At 36.2% G+C, this 16,427-nt stretch overlaps 1 protein-coding gene across 1 annotated transcript; it reads right to left on the reverse strand.

Moving 5' to 3' along the window:
• Positions 1–317: 317 nt before the first annotated feature.
• LOC104681138 (olfactory receptor 1C1) lies at positions 318–1,611 on the reverse strand. Its single transcript, XM_010387356.1, has one exon. It carries the CDS (start codon positions 1,329–1,331, stop codon positions 384–386), a length of 948 nt encoding a protein of 315 aa, XP_010385658.1. The 5' UTR covers positions 1,332–1,611; the 3' UTR covers positions 318–383.
• Between the last annotated feature and the right edge of the window lie 14,816 nt (positions 1,612–16,427).

Here is a 16,427-nt window from a genome sequence, read left to right on the forward strand (position 1 = left end):
GTGAGAACTTAGAATTTATGCTCCTTTAATTCTAAATCTGAACTCACAGACAAGAAGTTTAGGAAAATTTATCTTAATATGTAGCATTTGGGAACTATATCACAGAGATTTTCATCACTAAGGTATATTTGTACGGGAGTCAGAAACTATTTATCAGCTATGGGTTGTATGCAGACTATTTAACTTCCCTAAGATTCACTTTCTGTATAAAGAATGCTATATAGTTTTTAGATATTTACTCAGAGGATTTAATGTGATAATTCACATAAAGTACTTACAATTTCCAGCATAAGGGAGACATTTAATAGCAGTTGGTTTCTCTTCTCACTGTTATTGTGAGCATCTAGTCACACTTTCTTATCACCACATTAGTATTATTGAATTCAGTCACTGAGGTGAAAGACTGTGCACTTGAAAAGCATTTTCTGAAGTCCTCTCTTCATATCCCTGTTCCTTATGGTGTAGATGAAAGGATTCAGCATCGGGGCCACCACTGAATACATGATGGTTGACACAGTGTCACTCTCAGGCATATGGGAGGATGAAGGACTGAAGTAGACAGCGATGGCTGTGCCATAAAACACCACCACCACTGACAGGTGGCAGCTACAGGTGGAAACAGCTCTCTGCTTCCCCTGAGTAGAGGTGATCTTCAGAAGAGTGGAGAAGATAATTCCATAAGATATGAGGATACAGACAAGGGGCGTGATAGCCAATAGACCTCCTACTGTAAAAATGATCATTACATTGAAGGAGACATCAGAGCAAGAGAGCTGCAGGAGAGGGTTGAGATCACAGAAGAAATGATGGATGATATTGGAGGCACAGAAGGACAGCCGTGCTGTTAGGACAGTATGCAGGAGGGCATGGAGGCAAGTAACAAACCACAGTCCAGCCATTAGCTGGACACAAAGGCACAGGTTCATTGTGGCAGTGTAATGTAAGGGGTGGCAAATCACCACGTATCTATCATATGCCATCACACACAGAAGGAGGCTGTCCATATTCACAAAAGAAACAAAGAAGAAGAGCTGACTGAGGCAGCCTGCAAAAGAGATAGTCTTGGTGCCAGTCAACATATTCACTACCATTTGGGGGACAGTAGTCGACGTAAAACAAATGTCAACGAAGGCCAAGTTACTAAGGAAGAAATACATAGGGGAATGGAGACGAGAGTCAAAGCCAATGGTCACGATGATGAGCATGTTCCCCAAGGTGGTGGCTAAATACATACAGAGAAAAAGCACAGACAGGAGGTGCTGCTGCTCTGCTGAACTAGGGAGTCCCAGAAGGATAAATTCCCTGACGACTGTTAGATTTCTTTTTTCCATGTTCCCAAGAAATCTAGAAAAAGAAATTATTAAATTATAAAATCCAGCAGTGTCCAGTTTCTTTTGAGAGAGAGAGAAAGCGAGAAAGAGAGAGAGAGAGTGTGTGTGTGTGTTTGTGTGTGCGTGCGCATGCAGATAAGTTCCATCCAAACTCGTGCTTGCTTGAATGCTTGCCAGTTATATCTTGTGTTTATGATAGTCTGTCTTCATAGTCACATAGACATGCTGGATACGTCAGTATCAACTTCTTTCAAGATTGATTTCTTCCTTCAAAAGAAAATGCAAATTATGTGAATAATAACCATTTTAATTGGGTTATTTTGCCTTGTCTATAGTAATCATGTAATTCATATCGACTTTATATGTAAGGTTATTTGTTATTTTTTAGTAGTCAAGCTATTTACTCTTACCCAGTAGAAATAGTTACCTTTTATAAATAATTTTCCTCCTAATCTGATGCTTATACTTGTGATGGAAGATATCCTCATGTTAGCTTTCTTTTCTTTTAACGTATTTGGTCACTGATAATTGCAAGCTCACCTCTGTTCCTTGGGTTGACCATTGCTGTTTTGGTCTCTGATGGTCATTTGGTGGAGCCTCTGACATGTGTAGTAAGTTATCGAGAGCCCACTGCTTGTGGCCTGTGCTTTCAGGACCCTTCCTTATGGCATCTTGGGTATACTACATTCTCTAGAAGGTGCCAGTATTCTCCCATACCTGTCAACATTTTTCAGAGTGTTTTGTATCTTGATGTCCCTCACTGTACTCTCCAAGTTGTCATTTCTGTATCAATCCCATTTATACCTTCCTTTTAGTTATAAAAATGGTCAAATTATACAAATTTTTTATTACAATAAGCAAGCAAACATACGTCATCCATGTAATCCATATTTTCCTTCAGCAAACATTTATTGAGCAATTTCTATGATCCAGGTGCTGTGCACAATTTAGGACCAAAGTGTTTTTCTAACTGAAGCAAAATTTGTGATACCTTCCCATTCTCTTTGACACCTGAGGCCTTTCTAGTCTTTTCAAACTTACATTATTTCAGTTTATGTTGCTTAAGTCATATGGCTATCAAGTAAGGGGCACGTTGTAGAAGTGGGAAGAGATTTGGGATTTTTAGTCCAAGTATCATTATTTTCTCACAATATTCCAAGAGTTATCTAGGACTTCTATTTTACTGATTTTTACGACAAGGATCCTAATGAAAATAACATAATGTAACACCATATAATATACATGTTCTGGTTTTATGCTAAGACAGCTGATTAACCCTAGAGAACACAATGCAGTATATTTGTTTCTATTATCAATGTCTTGGATTCCAACTTAATCAGAAGCCTCACTAACATTAGTGATTACATTCATCTTCCTCTGATTCCTGTCAACTTTAATTAAGTTCCACGCACCCCCTTTTACCCAATTTGAAGCATGTCAGGATAAAATCTGTGCGGAAAAGAAACTACACACTCTTGTATTTGCATGCCTTTGAGGGAGAAGCACTCTTTCAAAGACAATTTCCTTACCCCATAGGCACTATCAGTTACGTCGTTTTTATTAATCTCATACTCACTGTACAATATTCCTTTCATGACAAGCATAACAATTTCCCTTTTTCTTGGTCTACTTCATTGTAGTTAGTGAAATTTTAGGAAAGAATTGCGATTTATTATATTGAATCCTTAGGATATAACACATATAGTTTGCACAGAGTTGGTGCATGTAGTTTGCACAGAGTTGGTGCAAAAGACTGCTTATGGAAACCACAAATGAAAGAAAAATTCTGGAGAAATCATTTGATTATACAATGAATATATGAGTTTTGGAAGATATTTTTTAAATTCTATATTCTCATTTGCAGCACATCATCTTAATTTCAAAATTTTCTCAACTCGGATTTGGAAAATGTTAGTCCATCTTTGAAAGGCTTAACAGCTTCATCAAAAAACTTTCATGCATTACAACCCAAAGGATTATACATTAGGTATGTCTTCACTAAAACAAAGAAAAAAAAGTATGAATACACACCCTTTTCTGAGACCTTTGCCACCTGTGATTTTTCTCTTTCCTGAATATCCAATGACAAAAACATAGATGGACCTATGCATTGATTCCCATTTCTAGTCAAGAGTGAAAAAGAGAAAAATGAGATATAGACACGTGTGTTTCTTTCAACAGAGAATAACAGTATCTCACAAGGGGGAGTATTTGGTTAGATTTATTTATTTTGATAATACAAAGGGGCAGGCCTTTAACATGGCACCGTTTTATCCCTTGAGATCAGCACCCAAGAGGCTTCATGAAGTTCTAAATTTAGCTTCTAATGACTTTTATTTAGTTTATGAATTGGTATTTCTCTTATTTTGAAGAGAAGGCAAACACAGGGGGAAATATTGTATGCAGGAAGAAAGCATGAAAGCTCCTGAAGTTTCCAAGATACATTCTTGTTTTCTTTACAGGCTGCTTGGGTGAATGAATGATACAAAAAGATGGAAAACTGAAGCCACAATTTTACAAACATATCTATTCCATCTCCATAAAACTTATAGCTTATCATGGCTCCCTAGTGCTGAAGAGAGATACAGTGATGTAAATAACCACTTTTGGAGTAAGACACATTTTAGTTCACATCTTAATTTGTAAATTAATTAATAGTTGCTTGACCTTGCACAAGGCATTATATTTTGTATGCTTTAGTTTTTTCATCTATAGAAATTCAAATACTGCTTATCTCATTTAGTTGCTATAAAATCTATAATATTTATATAAAAACCTAGAATTGTGCATAGACCCAGAGGTTATCCTGAAGCTTCTGATCATCTAATGAATTAATGGCTGGGATAATCAAATATGTGCCAATAAAAATGAAAACCAAAAGAGAGTGTGTTTGGAAATGAGATTTTTCACTGTACATTAGATAAAGATTATGTGTGTGGGCGATTGCAGATATATACATAGATAAACAGTTTTAAATCATACCGTGAGCTACACTGTTACTCCACAGGGCTATATAACTTAGTCTGAAGACTACAGCTAAACCATTGAATATTCAAATGTTCAATATTCTGAACATTTGAAACAGAGGCCCATTTATCTGAATCCAAAGATGCATTTATTCTTCTTTATTGAAATCAATATTTTATTAAACACATAGTTTTTGGTTTAATGTATTTTGGTAAATATAAGAACAGACTACAATGACAAACATTCAAATAACCTTAATGTATGCTATATGTGTATGTGTGTGTATATATATGTATGTATGTATACAGACACACACACACATATATAGAATGAAAGGTATACATTGTATATTATATACATATACAATTTGTGTATGTGTGTATAAGTGTACATATATATTTACAAACACATTTATACATTTTTTTCTAATATGGGGAAGACCTCTATATTATCAATTGAAAGGAGATTCATTTACATTTATGTTTAGTGATAATGTATGTCTCAGAGTTGATACAATGTGGATAACTTAACAGCTTTTGTAAATTCTTTTAGAACATAAATATAAAGCATTAGACTCTTGCAGAAGATCCATGAGCTGCTGAAAATACTTTAGATTTAGAAATCTGGAAAGGAGCAAGACAGGGATGATCTGTTAATAATTACCATGTGTGGTGCACTATGAAGTGGCTTTTCATGCATCCTCTCAGGTAATACCTAAAACAGCTTTGAGACAATTAATTTTCCTTTTAGAGAGAAAGAAACAACACTTAGAGAAGTTACGAAGCGCCTGGGTGTGGTGGCTCACGCTGGTAATCCCAGCACTTTGGGAGGCCAAGGTGGGCATGCATGCTCTATTTGTACATGTTAAATCTTATAAAAACACCCAGGTAATCGTTGCTTACATTCAAGAGACAAAATATGTTTGTGTCACTGCCAAACAAAATTTGATTTACCCTAACTCGTGCCTATGAAGAGATGGGATGAATGGTAAGCTTCATGTTAACAATTTGACATCCAAGCAAAACTCCACTTTTGACTAATTTCTATCTAACAGATGTGTGTGTGTGTATGTGTGTGTGTGTGATGGCAAAGATCAGAGGGGGACTGAAATAGATGATGTGTTGTGGGTCTGGTGGTAGGGAATCACAATTAAAAACTGTCTGTGGTTGGGGAATGCCTGGGGTAGCCATGACCTGTCCACAGGCACTGCAGTAAGGATGTTGGAATAGCACACAAATACTACATAAAAATTTATACCATAATAATAGACAAATTCAGTAAAATTATAGAATACAAAATCAACAAACCAATCTCAGTAATATTTTTATACATAAATAATGACCTGGCCGGGAGTGGCGGCTCACACCTGTCATCCCAGCACTTTGGGAGACCGAGGTGGGTGGATCATGAGGTCAGGAGTTCAAGAGCAGCCTGACCAACATGGTGAAACCCGTCTCTACTAAAAATACAAAAATGAGTCAGGCATGGTGGCATGCACTTGTAATCCCAGCTACTCAGGGGACTGAGGCAGGAGAATCGCTTGAACTCGGGAGGCGGAGGTTGCAATGAGCCAAGATCGCACCACTGCACTCCAGCCTAGATGACAGAGCAAGACTCCATCTCAAAATAAATAAATAAATAAAATAATAATAATGATCTAGCTGTCAAAAAAATTAAGAAAAACAATCCCATTTATGATAACATTTAAAAACCTTAGCAAAAAATGTAACTAAGGGAGTAAAAGATCTGTACACTGAAAACTAAAAAACATCGATTAAAGAAACTGAAGAAGGTGCAAATAAATGGAAAGGTTTCCATCTTGGATAAATCGCATGGAGCAAAACAAATTTACTAAAACAGGAATTGACTTTGAATTTTTGCCAAAGGATCATCACGTGTCATTGATATACATGTGGAATTTGGGAAAGTTGAGAGGACCTTAGAATCCTCTGGGTTATCAGATCACCAAAAGCAGGAAAATGTTGAGCTCTGATGGCTCAGAGTTTCAGGATCTAAGCCTGCTCTGTGAGGAACTGTTCAAACCTCAGGATCACAAACAAAATCTGACTTCAATAGGACACGTTTTTCTGCACCAGGTCTTCCTGGTGTTTAGAAGATAATCAGTTTAATTAATGAGAAGAAATAACACAATTTGAGGAGATCCGGAAATACATTTCCAAAGAAGGGGAAGCAAATGGTGGTCTTCTCATGGAATGATCCTGAGACCCAGTTAGAGTGTGGATCTCTGACTGTAAATAACTGCAAGGATGAAGCTTGGCCAGCTGCATCCCCCACAGACCGGAGGGAAGAATGAGCTGCTTTGAAAGCATTAAGGGAATCTTCACATCAGTTCTACTGAACTTCATTTCTAAGATGCATTAACCCACTTTATAAATTCAAGACATGTTAAAACTCCTGACATCTGCAAGTTCAGAAGAACTGGCAATGTGAGGAGAAACAGAAACTATTTTTCTCTTATTTCAATAAGAGAAATGAATATTTCATTTAATAAATGAAATAAATAAGCTTTATTTCATTGTTTATTGGACATTTGTATATTATGTTTTGTTAAGTGTCTTTCAAGTCTGTTTTTCCATCTTTTAACTTGATTTGTTGTCATTGCTATTGTATTGCAGGAATTCAATATACATTTAGAACACAAATCCATGATTAAATACACATGTGTTAATAATATTTTCCCACAGTGGCTTGCCTTTTTATTTTCTTCAACACGTCCATTGATACGCATATATTTTTAATATCCTGTCAATTTTATCATTTTGGTGAAGATTAGTGCTTTCTGTGTCTTCAAAAGAAGTTTTTGCATACCCCACTGCTTTCTTCTAAAACCTTAGAATTTTACATTTTATGCTCAACTCTATGATTTCTCTCAAATTAAATGTTGTGTACAGTATGAGGTAGTAATTAATAGTTTTTTCCAATATGGATATACAGTTTTTCCAACATAATATTTTGAAGAGATTTTTCAATAGCTTTGATGTCTTCCTTGACAACAACTTGATCATAAATGTATCAGCCTCTTTCTGGACTCTCTGCTGTTTCATGGATCTGTTTGAAAATTAAAATACATATAAAATAATACTCAAAACCATCTTGGAAAATATGTGTACATTTGAAAGACTTATTCTAACTTCAAGAAGTATCAGGAAGAGTGTGGTAATGATGATAAATTATAGACAAATATATTTTAGAATCAATCTGTCAATAGTCTCAAAAAATTTATCTGTGACTTAAGTTGGAAATGTGTTGAGTATATACATATAGAGCCTCATTTGGAGATACTTGGAAATGTATTGAATATATACATATAGAGCCTCATTTGGAGATTCTGGACATTTACCAGCAATGTGTCTCCCAACATGAGAGAAAGTTGTAACTTTGAATTTACGTGGGTGTTTTTTTATTTCTCTCAGCAGTGGTTTGTAGTTTGCAGTTTATTTCAGTCCACTATTCTCTAAGAATTTTCCATTGTTTTCATTATATTTTAAATGACACTTCTAATTTCACTTTCCAGTTGTTGCAAATATACATTAAGATGGTTGATTTTTATATTGTCTTTGTATTTTGACCATGACCAATTCAGTAATTACTTCTAAAGTTGCTTTTTAGATTTCTAAGGGTTTCGTATGTACATAATTTGTCATCTGTGAGTCAGCACGGTTTTCCTTCTGCCTTTCCAATACGTATTTTTTATCTTTAACGCATTATTACATTGGCTAATACTTCTTTTTTTTTTTTTTTGGGACGGAGTCTTGCTCTGTCGCCCAGGCTGGAGTGCGGTGGCGCGATCTCGGCCCACAGAAAGCTCTGCCTCCCGGGTTCACGCCATTCTCCTGCCTCAGCCTCCCGAGTAGCTGGGACTACAGGCGCCGCCACCTCGCCCGGCTAGTTTTTGTATTTTTTAGTAGAGACGGGGTTTCAGCATGTTAGCCAGGATGGTCTTGATCTCCTGACCTCGTGATCCGCCCGTCTCGGCCTCCCTGGCTAATACTTCTAATCCAGTGATGAATGGGAAAGTTAAGAGTGGACCTGCTCGTTCAAATCCACATTTTAAGGAAAAAGCATTCAGTATTTCACTGTTTATTAAGATAGTGACTGTAAGCTTTTTGTAATTGTCCTTTATCAATGGAGGACATTTCCTTTTATTTTTGGTTTTCTGAGAGTTTTTAAGTTGCATGTGTGATGACTTTGTCAAGTGCTACTTCTACATCCACTGAAAGTCATATACATTTTCTACTTTAATCTGTTAACATGGTTAAATTCCTTGATTTTTAGAAAATTTTATATACATTTTTAATTGTTGATATACACAACTGTATATACAATAATTGTATTTGTATTGATATGCAATGCTTTGATCTTGTTACTTGCTATTGTTCTGTTCAGGCTTTCTGTTTCTTGATGGTTCAATTTTGGTAAGCTGTATGAGTCCAAGAAGTTTTTATTTTACTTTATTATTTTTGAGACAAGGTCTCACTCTTTCACCAGGCTGGAGTGCGGTGGCGCAATCACGGCTCACTGCAGCCTCAACTTCCCAAGCTCGGGTAATCCACCCACCTCAGTCTCACGTGTACCTGGGACTACAGACATATCCACCACGTGCAGCTAATTTCTTTTTTTTTTCTTTCTTTTTTTTTGTATTTTTTGTAGAGACAGGGTTTTGCCATGTAGCCCAGGCTGGTCTCAAGCTCCTGGGCTCAAGCAATCTGCTCACGCTGGCCTCCCAAAGTTCTGAAATTACAAGCCTGAGCCACCATGCCCGGCCTATTCTTTTCTTTTAGGTTTTATAAGTTGTTGACATATAGTTGTTCAAATAGTCTCTAATTATCCTTTGTATTTTTGTGGTATCTGTTGTAATGTCTTTTTGTTTGTTTTTAACTTTATTTAATTGGGTTGTTTCTCTTTTTTTCTGAGTTGATTTAGCTAAAGTTTTATTTAAAAAAAAACTTTTTGTTCAGTTAATATTTTGCATTTTGTTTTAGCTATAATTTCGTTTATTTTTGCTTCGATTGTTATTATTTATTTCCTTCTACTAACTTTGAGCTTGGTTTGTTTTTGCTTCTCTAGTGCCTTGAGATGCATTGTTAGGCTGTTTATTTGACATATTTTTCGCTTTTTTGATGTTTATTGCTATAAACTTTCCTCTGTGTGTTGCTTTTGCTGCATCTTATAGGTTTAGGTATGTTGTATTTCCATTTTCATTCGTTTTAAGAAATTTTTAAATTTTCCTCTTAATTTGTTCACTGACTCATTCTGCAGTCAGGAGCATGTTGCTTAATTGCTATGTATTTGTATAGTTTTCAAACTACCTTTTCTAATTTGTTTCTAGTTTAGTACATCATGGTAAAAGAAAGAAAAAGACACTTGAATAGCACTGCAGTGAACATGCAAATTCATGTATCTTTGTAATAAAATGATGTATATTCCTTTGGGTATATACCCAGTAATGGGGTTGCTGGGTCAAATAGTGTTTCTGGTTCCAGATCTTTGAGAAATCGCCACACCATCTTTCACAATGGTTGAACTAACTTACATTCCCACCAACAGTGTAAAAGTTTTCCTATTTCTCCACAACCTCACCAGCATCTGTTGTTTCTTGCCTTTTAAATAATCGCCATTCTGACTGGCATGAGATGGTATCTCATTGTGGTTTTTATTTGCATTTCTCTAATGATCAGTGGGATCAACCCAAATGCCCATCAGTGATAGACTGGATAAGGAAAATATGGTACACATACACCATAAAATACTGTGCAGCCATAAAAAGGAATAAGATCATGTCCTTTGCAGGGACATGGATGGAGTTGGAAGCCATGCTTTTCAGCAAGCTAACACAGGAACAGAAAAACCAAACACCACATGTTCTCATTTATAAGTGGGAGCTGAATAATGAGAACACATGGACACAGGGAGGGGAAGAACGCACCCTGGTACCTGTCAAGGGGTGGAAGTAGAGCATTGGGAAAACTGGCTAATACATGCTTGGCTTAATACCTAGGTGATGGGTTGATAGGTGCAGCAAACCACAATGGTACATGACACGTTTACCTATGTAACAAACCTACACATCCTGCACATGTACCCCAGAACTTAAAATAAAAATAAAAATTAATTTTAAAAATCCAGTGGGGGAAAAATGCTACTTGATATGATTTAGCTTTTTGAATTTGTTGAGACTTTTGTTGCCAAATATATGATCTATCATGGAGAATGTTCCAAGTGCTGATCATGAAAATGTGTGTTCTGCAGCTGTTGAATTTAATGTTCTATAAATGACTCTTAGGTCTATTTGGCCTGGAGTGTAGGTTAACACTAACATTTCTTTGCTGGTTTTCTGTCTGGGTGATCTGTTTATTACTGAAAGTAGGGTATTAAAACCTGTCTATTATTATATTGCAGTCTATCTCTCTATTTAGATCTATTAGTATTTGCTTTCTATATTTTGTTGCTCTGGGGCTGAATCCATATATATTTACAATTGTATCCTTTTGCTGAGTTGATATTCTTTTGTCCTTACATAATAACTTTCTTTGTCTCTTTTCACAGTTTTGACTTTAAGGCTATTTTATCTCATAGAAGTGTAACTATTCCTACTCTTTTGTAGTTTCAATTTGCATGATTTTTTATTCATTTTTTCGTTTCAGTCTGTGTGTGTTCTTATAGCTGAAATGAGTTTCTTGTAGGCAGCATATAGTTGGCTCTACCTTGGATTCAACTGCTCAATGTCTTTTAAATGAAGAATTTAGTCCATTTACATTCAGTGTTATTATTGATAGATAAGAATTTACTATTGCCATTTTGCTACTTGTTTTTTGGTTGTGCTATAACTCCTTTTATCTTTTCCTTCTTTCTTACTGTCTTCATTTGTGATTACGTGATGTTTTTCCTGATACTATGTTTTAATTATCTGCTTTTTATTTTCAATGTATATATTATAGATTTTTGCTCTGTGGTTACCATGAGGCTTACAAAAATATCTTATAGTTCCAACAAGTTATTATGAACAGATAACAAATGAACGTTCATCACAAAAAAGGGAAAAAGGGAAAAATGTTAAAAAAAATCCTCTGCATTTTAACTCCATCTGCCCACAGTTTGAATTTTGTTGAATTGCCTACCTCTTAACAAATTGCCTTAGTTATTATTATTTTGATATATTTGTCCTTTAGTCATAACATTCAACATATGAGAGATTATTGGATTACTATTAGATTCTTCGTGTTTGCAGAACAGGTTTTCTAAGTAGGTATTCTCTATTGACAGGTAGATTGCATACCATAGGGATTTGGTGTACACATTATTTCCTCACCAGATCATAAGCATAGTACCTGATAGGTAGGTTTTTGATCCTCTCCTTCCTCCTATCCTCTGCCCTCAAGTAGGCCCTGGCATCTGTTGTTCTCTTCTGTGTGTCCATATGTTCTCTCTGTTTAGCTCCCACCTATAAGTAAGAATATGTGATACTAGGTTTTCTGTTCCTGCATTAGTTTACAAAATGGGTTTATAAAAACTATGTTTAAAATAGAAAAAACCTGGCAATAACTTGTGTAATTATTAATATAAACAACGGAAGAATTCAATAAATTAAGAGTCAGTAAAATATCACACAGTTGTTCAAAATGAAGTTGATGCCTATTTAAAGAAACTGAATGTGGAGGAAAAGTTAAATATTAAATCTGAACTCAGTTGGACATGGACACAAACAATGGTCACCAAGTCCTGGAACAGGTTCCATGAGCCTCCTGAGGCATTCATCCAGCTCTGTTTTGGAGAAATCTGTTTCCATACATTAGTTATGGAAAACAACAGACAATCCCCAAAACAAGTTGACCTTTTTGTGTTCCTCAAATCCAGTCGTGAAGGGCCCTCATGACTGGGCACATGCCAAACAACTAGTTACAGAAAGAGCTAGGGTCGCAGACCACCCCAAAGCTTCCTGAGACCTCTCCTCTTCTGTGCATGGACAGGTGGCCGACTCTGGAGCCCAGGCTGTTTCTTCCCATCTAGTGAGGAGTCCTCCATTGTCTGGTGAGTGTAGTGGCTGACTCTGGAGCCCAGACTGTTGCTTCCTGGTCTGCTCATGCTTCCTCCATAGTCTGGTGAGTGTAAATATGTATATATACTTTTTCTTATCCCTTTCCCACTGTGATTTGCTTATTGTATCTGTATTGCCATATACTTGGGATAAAGGGTGTTTACCCTTAAAAGTATTATGTGTGCCTTTTCTTCTACCTCGTGTGTATTTCCTGCACAGAACACTGAATGATGACAATTTTAAATATTAAATAAATATATATTCAGATGGGGTTTTAAAAATTTACTTACAAAGACATATAAACAAAATGTAGGGTCCAATACCTTTTTATGAATATAAATACCATACATGTGCAGTGTGTTTGCCTATGTATGTGTGTGTGTGTATATATGTATCTATATATACACATATATACACACATATATGTATATACACACACACTCTATGCTATAGAGAGATACACAGAGAGAAGTGTATAGAGATTGTTCATAGATATTTTCACACACACACACACACACGTTTCCCTATATTCTTTCTCCCACTTAGCCTTATACTATACATGTGCAGTGTGTCTGCCTATGTGTCTGTGTGTATATACATATGCATATATATGTATATACACACAATCTATATGCTATATATAGAGAGATACACAGACAGAAGTGTGTGGAGATTATACATAGTTATTCACACACACATACACACACACACATGCACACATCTTCCCATATTCTTTCTCCCACTTAGCCTTATACTATACATGTGCAGTGTGTCTGCCTATGTGTCTGTGTGTATATACATATGCATATATATGTATATACACACAATCTATATGCTATATATAGAGAGATACACAGACAGAAGTGTGTGGAGATTATACATAGTTATTCACACACACATACACACACACACATGCACACATCTTCCCATATTCTTTCTCCCACTTAGCCTTATACTATACATGTGCAGTGTGTCTGCCTATGTGTCTGTGTGTATATACATATGCATATATATGTATATACACACAATCTATATGCTATATATAGAGAGATACACAGACAGAAGTGTGTGGAGATTATACATAGTTATTCACACACACATACACACACACACATGCACACATCTTCCCATATTCTTTCTCCCACTTAGCCTTTGTTCACAATTAAGTTTCATCTGAAACAAATCTCTCAGTAAGAGATAATTGAATTAATTGCAACCATACACAAAGTAAGAAGTAATTTGATTGCATAGTTCATTAATTTAGCCAAACATTTGATAGCAATACTTGTAAAAAAGCATAAATGATTAGTTTGAATTATTGAATTGGCTGGCAGATGAAACCATGATAGTTATTCAGATAATCCTAAATAGATACAACATACTTTATCTTTCAAGAAAGTGTTTTGAATTGGGCAAACTTATGTGAAAAGTTGATATTACCTTATGTTACTCCAGAAGTTCACATGTAAGTTAACCACCTCTTAGGCCTGGTTAAGAAAAATTTTAAAAATATTAAGTACAGTCAAACCCTGTTTGCTTGTTTTCCCTTCTAAAAGGATTAGGTAGAAATTGTGCAAGCATACATTTCTTCTCACCATAAATCAATTTTCTGTCTCCTCCTTGCAGATTTCCTAAACTCTGTGTATTTTCTGCCTTTAAAACTTCTATTGCTATCTACCATTACACACCTCCTTTGCTGTGTTTTTAAAAAATCTTTATGCCAGTTTTTCACTCAATCACAAACACATGCAGACATGAAGGCGTTTATTTACTTTATTGTTTGTCCACATTTTCCCACAGCATGCACAACATTTTATACATCATGGATGATATCTTTGCATTCATTATTTTTTTTAATCATAGTGCTAGATTTCTAAATAAGAGAGATCATTTCGTTTTGTCAAGTTTCCCAAAGCGCATACTAGAATTTAATGCTTATAGAATAGAATCAATTTCACTAAGTCTTCAGGGAATATGAGGGCAAACTGCATAATCCATGAAGTTAGTTTGCATTTTATTCAAATTCTAACTCCATCAGTTACTCTGTAAATAATGTTTCAATGCTTTCTTTTTTTTACGTGTCATATGATTCTATTAAATATTTGTATAACATTCTTAAAATGACAATTACAGAAATAAAGTACAGGTTAGTTGTTGTGGGGGTAGGGAATGGAAGAGGAAAGAGAAGTGGGAGGTAAGGAGGTGTTGTTAAAAACGGGCTACACGAGGGATCCTTTGGTGATGGAAATGTTCTGGTTTTTTTTGTATTTTTTGTTTGTTTGTTTGTTTGTTTGTTTTTTGAGACAGTGTCTTGCTCCGTTGCCCAGGCTGGAGGGGAGTGGTCTGATTTCGGCTCACTGCAACCTCTGCTTCCTGGGTTCAAGCGATTCTCCTGCCTCAGTCACCGAGTAGCTGGGACTACAGGTGCGCACCACCACGCCCGGCTAATTTTTGTATTTTTAATAGAGATTGGATTTCACTATGTTGGCCAGGCTGCTCTCAAACTCCTGACCTCAAGTGATCCGCCTGCCTTGGCCTCCCGAAGTGCTGAGATTACAAGTGTGAGCCACTGCATCTGACCTGTTCTGTATCTTTTTTTTAAAAAAAAAAATTATTTCTATAGGTTTTTGGGGAACAGGTGGTATTTGGTTACATGAGGAAGTTCTTTAGTAGTAATTTGTGAGATTTTGGTGCACTCATCACCTGAGCAGTATACACTGAACCCAATTTATAGTCTTTTATCCCTCAACCCCCTTCCCAACCTTTCCTCCTGAGTCCTCAAAGTCCCTGTATTATTCTTTGTATCCTTGTGGCTTAGTTCCCACTTATGCTTAGCATGGTGGCCTCCAGCTCCACCATGTTGCAGCAAAGAACATGATCTCATTCTTCTTTATGGCTGCATAATATTCCATGGTGTATACGTACCACATTTGCTTTATCCAGTCTCTCATTGATGAGCATTTGAGTTGATTCCATGTCTTTCCTATTGTGACTAGTGCTGCAATGAACATACACACGCATGAATTCTTCATGCTACTCATTTTCCCTGACTTAGAAACCTAAATTTTAGTGTTTTGATGCCAATTTCTGGCTGGGTTTGGTGGCTCACGCCTTGTAATCCCAGCACTTTGGGGGGCCAAGGCAGGTGGATTACCTGAGGTAGGGAGTTCGGGATCAGCCTGACCAACATGGAGAAACCCCGTCACTACTAAAAATACAAAACTAGCCAGGCAAAGTGGTGCATGCCTATAATCCTAGCTACTTGGGAGGCTGAGACAGGAGAATCACTTGAACCTGGGAGGTGGAGGTTGCGGTGAGCCGAGGTTGTAGCAAGTCGAGGTTGCACCATTGCACTCTAGCCTGGGCAACAAGCAGGAAACTCCATCTCAAAAAAAAAAAAAAAAAAAAAAGCCAGTTTCCAGAGATGGTACATCAATGTTAGTCTGGCGCCTTAAAAGCAATAGGTAGCAGAATTTCCCTCTGTCCTATATTGGGCATATGCTGTAATAGAAAAATAAAGTTTCATTAAGTCTTAGAAATTTGAGGCTTAAATTTCCATCACAGAATATTGCATTGGATGAAGGAAGGATAGTACAGGAGTTAAGCATGAAGGTTGCAGAGCAGTACTCCCACCAGAACTTGCTGCATTAATAAGAATGGTCTTGTTGGTGTTGTTTCTTGTGTGGAACAACATGTGGCAACTGAGCACTTGAAAAGTAGCTAGTTTAATCAAAAAGTGGCACTTTAAATTATAGGTAATTTAATGTTATTTAAATTCAGATATAGTTGTCCAGTATGGCTAGTAGCCACACACTGCGAACCACAGTTCTATTGTCCAGCAATGTGAGTAACAATCACTGCCCCACAATTATTTGCTTTCAAGCCTTGAGGACATTACTTGAATCTTAAGTGACTCCATTTCCACTTCTGTAAAATGTATATAAATATATTATAAAATGTTTATACTGATTAAATAAATATATAAGTGTGAAAATTACAAAAGGCAACCTTGAGGGAACTCTTTAAAATTTTTTCTATATTGCTGGTGATACTGTTTCTTATGGTGCTGTGTA

Source organism: Rhinopithecus roxellana, chromosome 8 (assembly GCF_007565055.1).
Source record: "Rhinopithecus roxellana isolate Shanxi Qingling chromosome 8, ASM756505v1, whole genome shotgun sequence".
Taxonomy (NCBI): domain Eukaryota; kingdom Metazoa; phylum Chordata; class Mammalia; order Primates; family Cercopithecidae; genus Rhinopithecus; species Rhinopithecus roxellana.